This window comes from Eptatretus burgeri, chromosome 3 (genome assembly GCF_056783735.1).
Source record: "Eptatretus burgeri isolate ZD-2024b chromosome 3, Ebu_testis_v1, whole genome shotgun sequence".
Classification (NCBI taxonomy): domain Eukaryota; kingdom Metazoa; phylum Chordata; class Myxini; order Myxiniformes; family Myxinidae; genus Eptatretus; species Eptatretus burgeri.
In genome coordinates, this window is record NC_140963.1 from 23513103 (window position 1) to 23520134 (window position 7032).

At 45.3% G+C, this 7032-nt stretch overlaps 1 protein-coding gene across 1 annotated transcript; it reads right to left on the bottom strand.

Moving 5' to 3' along the window:
- Positions 1–215: 215 nt before the first annotated feature.
- Positions 216–4082, bottom strand: LOC147029553 (keratin, type II cytoskeletal 8-like). Its single transcript, XM_085872700.1, has 9 exons — positions 3565–4082; positions 3252–3460; positions 2734–2794; positions 2537–2632; positions 1892–2056; positions 1619–1744; positions 1281–1501; positions 961–1148; positions 216–806 (listed from the first exon to the last, which is right to left on the bottom strand). Exons 1-9 carry the CDS (start codon positions 3973–3975, stop codon positions 796–798), a joined length of 1488 nt encoding a protein of 495 aa, XP_085728826.1. The 5' UTR covers positions 3976–4082; the 3' UTR covers positions 216–795.
- Positions 4083–7032: the final 2950 nt, after the last annotated feature.

Here is a 7032-nt window from a genome sequence, read left to right on the forward strand (position 1 = left end):
GGATTTGAACCACTGACCCAGGCTTAAAGCGGACGGTCTAACCATTACACCGCTGAGTCCAGTGAGCTATCGTCGGCACCCTAGCCAAATTCCATAATGTTGTTCTCACAGACAGCAGACACTGCATCAGCGGCACAGCTGCGCTTCCAGGAAAAAAAAGCAAACCCACAGCCAGGTGCTGCATGAAAAATGATGACAATAATTGTAGCACTTCATCAATTCACCATCAGGGTTTATTGTCAGAGACATAAGCAGTACAGAAGCAAAATGCTGAAAATTCTTGTGTTTTTTTTTTTAATAGGATCACCAAAGAGAGATTTATTGAAGGCACAAATTAAGCAGAAAATGCAAAAAAAAAAAAAAAAAAATGTTAATTGCTTTAGAAACTCGTATTTTTGTGAAAGGGATATGAGTATGTCATACTTTAAAATTCTCAGTGTTGCACAGAAAGCCTGCACTAGTAATCATTGTGTCACACATGCACCCATTCCCACAGGAAGAAGCCAACTACAATACATAGCTCATGCATAACCTCCATTTTTCAAAATACCATCAAAGTTTTGGTCGAATTACTCGTGTCATGTTTTTACAGCACCTTAATTGCCAGCCGTAGCAGATCGATGTGAAAAATCTGGTCAAAGAGGCGGCGTGGCAATTTTGAGCATGTCATTTTAAGTTGTTCAAAAATAATTTTAAAAAATGAGAAGCAAAATATTCAAGAAGCTTGAAAAGGTTCAGGAGTTTCACTTTCTTGTTTTATCTCTTCGGAAATCTCTGCCTTGCCTCGACATTAGGTTATCTTCGAACTGCAAAAAACATTTCATTATCACAACATCAGTTATTTCAGTCATGAAAAGATAATTAGCCAGAATTTGAAAGAGCAACCATTTCAGTAATCACTGATGGTATTTGATCTTGTGGCTGTTATTTATGAAGAAAAAAACAATGCAAACTCATTACCATAGCTTCCACTGCTCTGGACATTTGTGGAAATTGACGAACCACTTCCACCAAGACTACCGCCAAAACCACCAATACCACCGCCAAGACCGCCAAGACCGCCAATACCACCAATACCACCGCCAATACCACCAAATAATCCTCCTCCTCCTCCTCCTCCTCCTCCTCCATAACTAATGCTATTGATCCTGCAATGAAATAGATGTCATTTTAGTTTGTTCAAAAAATGCTTTTTAAAAACGAGAAGGAAAATATTCAAAAACCTTTAAAAGACGGATGATAGTCATGGCAGCAGTCTAAAGGAAATGCAAATGACAAACCTATTTTCCTCCTGTTCCAGAAGACTACGATAAGTGGCAATCTCAATGTCCAAGGCCAGTTTAACGTTCATCAGTGCATGGTACTCTTTGAGTTGGGCGGCCATATCATCTTTACATTTGTGCAGGTCCTTTTCCAGTTCAGTAATTTGTGCTTTGGTCTCGGCGATCTGGACATCTCCCTGCTCTTCAGCCTCAGCAATCTGGGCTTCGAGGTTCGCACGCTGTGTAAAGAGAGAAAAAGTCAGTGTTTTTTTTTTTTTTGCTTTTTTTCAGGGGGTGGGAGAACCCTTTCAGGTAGGAAATAAGGTAGACGGTGGACCTTTTCATGAGCAACTTACGCGCTTCTTCAGATTTTCAATCTCAGCCTTCATGTGCTGCATCGATTGGTTCAATTCATTAATTTCACTCCTGCATTTGCGAATATCATCCTCACCGCTTGGAGCGCAGGAAACTTGCTCATTCAACTACAAAAAGATGTTTAAAAAAAAACAAAACATAAAATTCTTGTTATTCATTCAAAAAAATTCTTTTTTTCCCCAAGATGTACAAATGCAATAACTCAAGATGATTTTTATTTTCATCATCGATTTTATTTAATTACACGAGCATACCTTCTCTTGATAGAACCTTGAAGCTTCTCTCTTGCTGCTTTCTGCAATGTCATCGTAGTGACGTTGGGACTCGTTAATTATGTCAGCCACATTTAGATTACGGGTTGTGTCCACGGACACGAACAAGGAGGTGTCTTTGATTTGCTGCTCAAGCTGGGAGATCTCCTGCAAGATGAGAAAAACATGATCATCTGGCGTTATAATCATTGAAGTTATTTCTTTACCCCACATGCGCGAAGCGAAAAGCGGGGTTAAGCAATTGGTTCATACCCGTCCGTCCATCCATCTGATCAGTTTATGATGGAGGAACAACATATTTAAATCAATATTATATATTGAACACAAATCGGAACATTGAAAATCATTCCAAACAGGAAATTTACTGTTTTTAAGAATGTCCTAAAGAACACAAACAACAGGCACGAATAACTAAAGTAACATGTTAAATAAGGTGGTATACAAGACTGCATCAAATATAGCGCTAAACTTTGGGAGTTTTTTTTAAAGCATCTTTAAAACCATTATTTTATTGAAATTGAAGTACTGTATATACTTAAACATTGCACAGGGTAACATGTTCCGCGAACTCTGCAGTTATCATTGCTGTCAGTGTCAAACAGGTTTCGTGCTCGCAAGAAGACACACCTCAGCATAGATATCCTTGAGGAATTTAATCTCGTCCTGCAAACCATCCAGCTTAGCTTCGAGCTCAACCTTCGCCAGATACGCATCGTCGACATCCTGCAAAGGAGCACCGACGAACACGGAATGAAGCATACGATCGCAACCTTGATCCGTTTCACTCGAATGTTGAAGCGGCACATTTTTGCAATGGACCTGACCTTCTTGACGACGACAAATTCATTCTCCTTTTGAGTCCGATTGTTGATTTCTTCCTCGTACCTGTGAATAACACCATTTTCATAAATTGATGAAAATTCAGTTTTAAACGAGAGGCATTCAAACGATTCTTCCAATGAGACACTCAAAATAGTCCAAAAAATGCCAACAGTTGTTTTTTGAAGAAAAAAAATTCAATATATATCTACATATCGTTCATAAAAGAAAAATATTTATTTCTCCAAAATGCATGGACTATAGCGAGTAACTCGTTAGTATCATTTTTTGAACACAAATCGCATGTCTAGCAATATACAGACATATGGATACTGACTTTTTAATTGAAGGATTTTCAACAAAAATATTGCTTCTCAGGGTTTTATCAAAAACATTTTTACAAATATTGCAGAATTGTATTTATGCTTTTGGAAGTGATTCACAAAGTCAAGCCAAAAAAACAGCAACTTTTACGACACTATAACAAAGTTGTACGCCAGTCACCGTCGAAAGCAGGACTTACTTCGACTTGAAATCTTCCACGAGGCCTTGCATCTGCTGAAGCTCTCCATGCAGACGCATCTTGTCTTGGCCCAGTCCTTCCAGCTGTTGCTTGAGGCTGTTGATGTACGATTGGAACATGCCGTCAACGTTTACACTCGCCCCACCACGTTGCTGCAGCGCTCTCCATTGTGCTTCCAGAACCTGTTTCTGCTGTTCCAGCTGTTGGACCTGCACTCCGCGCAGAGACAACGGGCCGAAGCAAGTTTGCGTGACTTTGGAAATGGGTAAAGTCATGACATACGCTAAAATGAAGCATGGTTACGGAGCGTTACCTTTCCGATGAATGTGGCAAATTTGTCGTTGAGGCCTTTGATCTGTTCCTTCTCATTTTTACGGATGGGAACCACATCCATGTTGATGTTCGGGGGCACCGTGGAGTGGAGGTTCAGAGCCCCAATAGATCTAGTAATTCCGCCTGCCATTCCACCTCCTCCACCGCCGCAGTACGCTGCTTTCAAGGCACTGCGAGAAGCTCTATGGTTTGACATTCCTGACATAGACATGGATGAAGCACCCCTCCTGTTCGAGAAACCGCTTACGCTCGAGCCTTTACCGAGGCGAATGGACGTGCCACCGCGACTGCTTTGGCGCATACCACCACCACCACCACCACCACTGCTCCCGCCGGTGCTCCTGTACTGGCTGGTTTTGGACCTCATGCTCAAAGAACGCCTATCCCCCATGATGAGGATTCGAAGCTAAACTGAGAAACGTATCAAGAAGAGTCGCCGCACGTGACAGAATGCGATGAGCCTGGCGTGGAGATGCGATCCTATTGCACGGAGAACGCCCACGGTACCGGCTCATATATGTCTTGCCGAGACCCAACGGGCGTTGTCAGATTCCTATTGGCGGATACCTGGTGATCCCCAGGCGCTTCGATCCACGTGCTCCACCTCGTGCGGACTGCTGCGCAGCACGCGCACGTCCGTGCGGTGAAACGAAGTTCCCCACACTCGAGTATGCAATCTAAAGGAACACAACGCGACGGAAATGCACTGAGTTTTGGCCCAGCACCGGTCTCTCTCGGGAACGGTCAGCCGTGCAGTTTGCAAAGTGGCCCGTTGTTGGCCAAACGGAGAACTTTAACCGCGTTCTGCAATCTGTGTCCGTTTGCTTTGTGTCCTTTCGTTGGTTAAACAAGGTAAATATTTATTGAGATTATCGGAAATAGAACTTCGTCGATTATTTTTTGGCTCCGAAGTGAAAGTTATTTTTGTTTCCTCGACCATGCGGTAATTGTTGGAATTGTGTCGAGGAGCTCACATGATCAGACACTTTCTCAAAGTGTAAAATGACTGAACGAAGTCGCTAACTTGTGATCAGGTGCAAGTGCAGTGCGTGCGATGACTTCCAGTGAGCGCTGCCGCGCACGTGCAGGGCGTGTCCCCGCTGGTCGCGCGCGCGGCGCGCGCGGCGAGGTCGCTCGAGAGCCGTTTGTGGAATCGATGAAGCACGCACTCTGGACCTGCTTGGTGCAACGAAGTACCGCACGGGATTTCAGCACCGCACACGACCTCAGCATTGCAAGGAAACCTCAGCACCATATGGGGGATCTCAGCACCGCATGGTAACACAGGATCACAGCACCAAAGGTGACCTCAGCACCATATGGGGGACCTCAGCACCGCATGATAACACAGGATCACAGAACGAGAAGTGACCTCAGCACCATATGGGGGACCTCAGCACCGCATGGTAACACAGGATCACAGCACGAAAGGTGACCTCAGCACCATATGGGGAACCTCAGCACCGCATGGGAACACGGGATCACAGAACGAGAAGTGACCTTAGCACCATATGGGGGATCTCAGCACTGCATGGTCACACAGGATCACAGCACGAAAGGTGACCTCAGCACCATATGGGGGATCTCAGCACTGCATGGTAACACGGGATCACAGAACGAGAAGTGACCTCAGCACCATATGGGGGACCACAGCACCGCATGGTAACACAGGATCACAGCACGAAAGGTGACCTCAGCACCATATGGGGGATCTCAGCACTGCATGGTAACACGGGATCACAGCACGAAAGGTGACCTCAGCACCATATGGGGGAGCTCAGCACTGCATGGGAACACAGGATCACAGAACGAGAAGTGACCTCAGCACCATATGGGGGACCTCAGCACTGCATGGTAACACGGGATCACAGCACGAAAGGTGACCTCAGCACCATATGGGGGACCTCAGCACTGCATGGGAACACAGGATCACAGAACGAGAAGTGACCTCAGCACCATATGGGGGACCTCAGCACTGCATGGTAACACGGGATCACAGCACGAAAGGTGACCTCAGCACCATATGGGGGAGCTCAACACTGCATGGGAACACAGGATCACAGAACGAGAAGTGACCTCAGCACCATATGGGGGATCTCAGCACTGCATGGTAACACGGGATCACAGCACGAAAGGTGACCTCAGCACCATATGGGGGACCTCAGCACTGCATGGGAACACAGGATCACAGAACGAAAGGTGACCTCAGCACCATATGGGGGATCTCAGCACTGCATGGTAACACGGGATCACAGCACGAAAGGTGACCTCAGCACCATATGGGGGACCTCAGCACTGCATGGGAACACAGGATCACAGAACGAAAGGTGACCTCAGCACTGCATGGGAACACAGGATCACAGAACGAAAGGTGACCTCAGCACCATATGGGGGATCTCAGCACTGCATGGTAACACGGGATCACAGCACGAAAGGTGACCTCAGCACCATATGGGGGACCTCAGCACTGCATGGTAACACGGGATCACAGCACGAAAGGTGACCTCAGCACCATATGGGGGACCTCAGCACTGCATGGGAACACAGGATCACAGAACGAGAAGTGACCTCAGCACCATATGGGGGAGCTCAGCACCGCATGGTAACACAGGATCACAGAACGAGAAGTGACCTCAGCACCACGCAGGGTATCAAAGCACTTGCATGCGATTCACAACACCCATCTTTTCCTCCTTATTTTTACAATGGCATTGGGAGACTAAACCAACGTGACAGGTGTACTTTTGTACATTTATAACACTATAGGATACATGCACAGAAAGTCACGTCGTTGTTGTAACATGTTCATCGATTGCCCTTTTATGGATAAGACTTCATGGACTACACGCGGGAAGGACACGTACTCCCCCCCCCCCACTCCCTGCTCCCCACATGCATTCTTAGGTCCCAAGTCGTTTCGATGAGAGGCAAAAACGCGCGATCGCGACTCGAGACCGCAGATTGAGTTACAGCCCAGCCAGAGGGCAAGGCGTGTGAAGCCATGGAATGGAGCAAGAGAAGAAAGAGCCCGGTGTATGACTTTAGCATGCATCACCTGTACAGGTTACAGCGAGTACCTGGGCACACCCTTATGGGCAGTGCCGGATATGTATAACATACAGCAAGCACCCACATATATATATATATATATATATATATATATATATATATATATATATATATATATATATATATATATATATATATATATATATATATATATATATATATATATATATATATATATATATATATATATATATACATATATACCCACATGGTATTATCAGATCCTACTTAAAACGTGCCAAGAGCTTGGATCCTGAGTTCAAATCTCCCTCGGTTGTTGAATTAATACCAGATGGGGTTGACTACTGTCTGTCATCCTTCCGAGGTCGGCAAACTGAGTGCCAGCTTACTGGTATCCAGTGTCGGAGTGGCGACCCGT

Excerpts from the sequence above, each read along its gene's own strand:
- LOC147029553 (XM_085872700.1), bottom strand. The coding sequence starts at position 3,975 with ATGGGGGATAGGCGTTCTTTGAGCATGAGGTCCAAAACCAGCCAGTAC. Across the intron at positions 2,795-3,251 it reads GTGGAAGATTTCAAGTCGAA|GTACGAGGAAGAAATCAACA; the intron begins GTAAGTCCTGCT and ends TGTTATTCACAG. Across the intron at positions 1,149-1,280 it reads CTGGAACAGGAGGAAAATAG|GATCAATAGCATTAGTTATG; the intron begins GTTTGTCATTTG and ends ATTTCATTGCAG.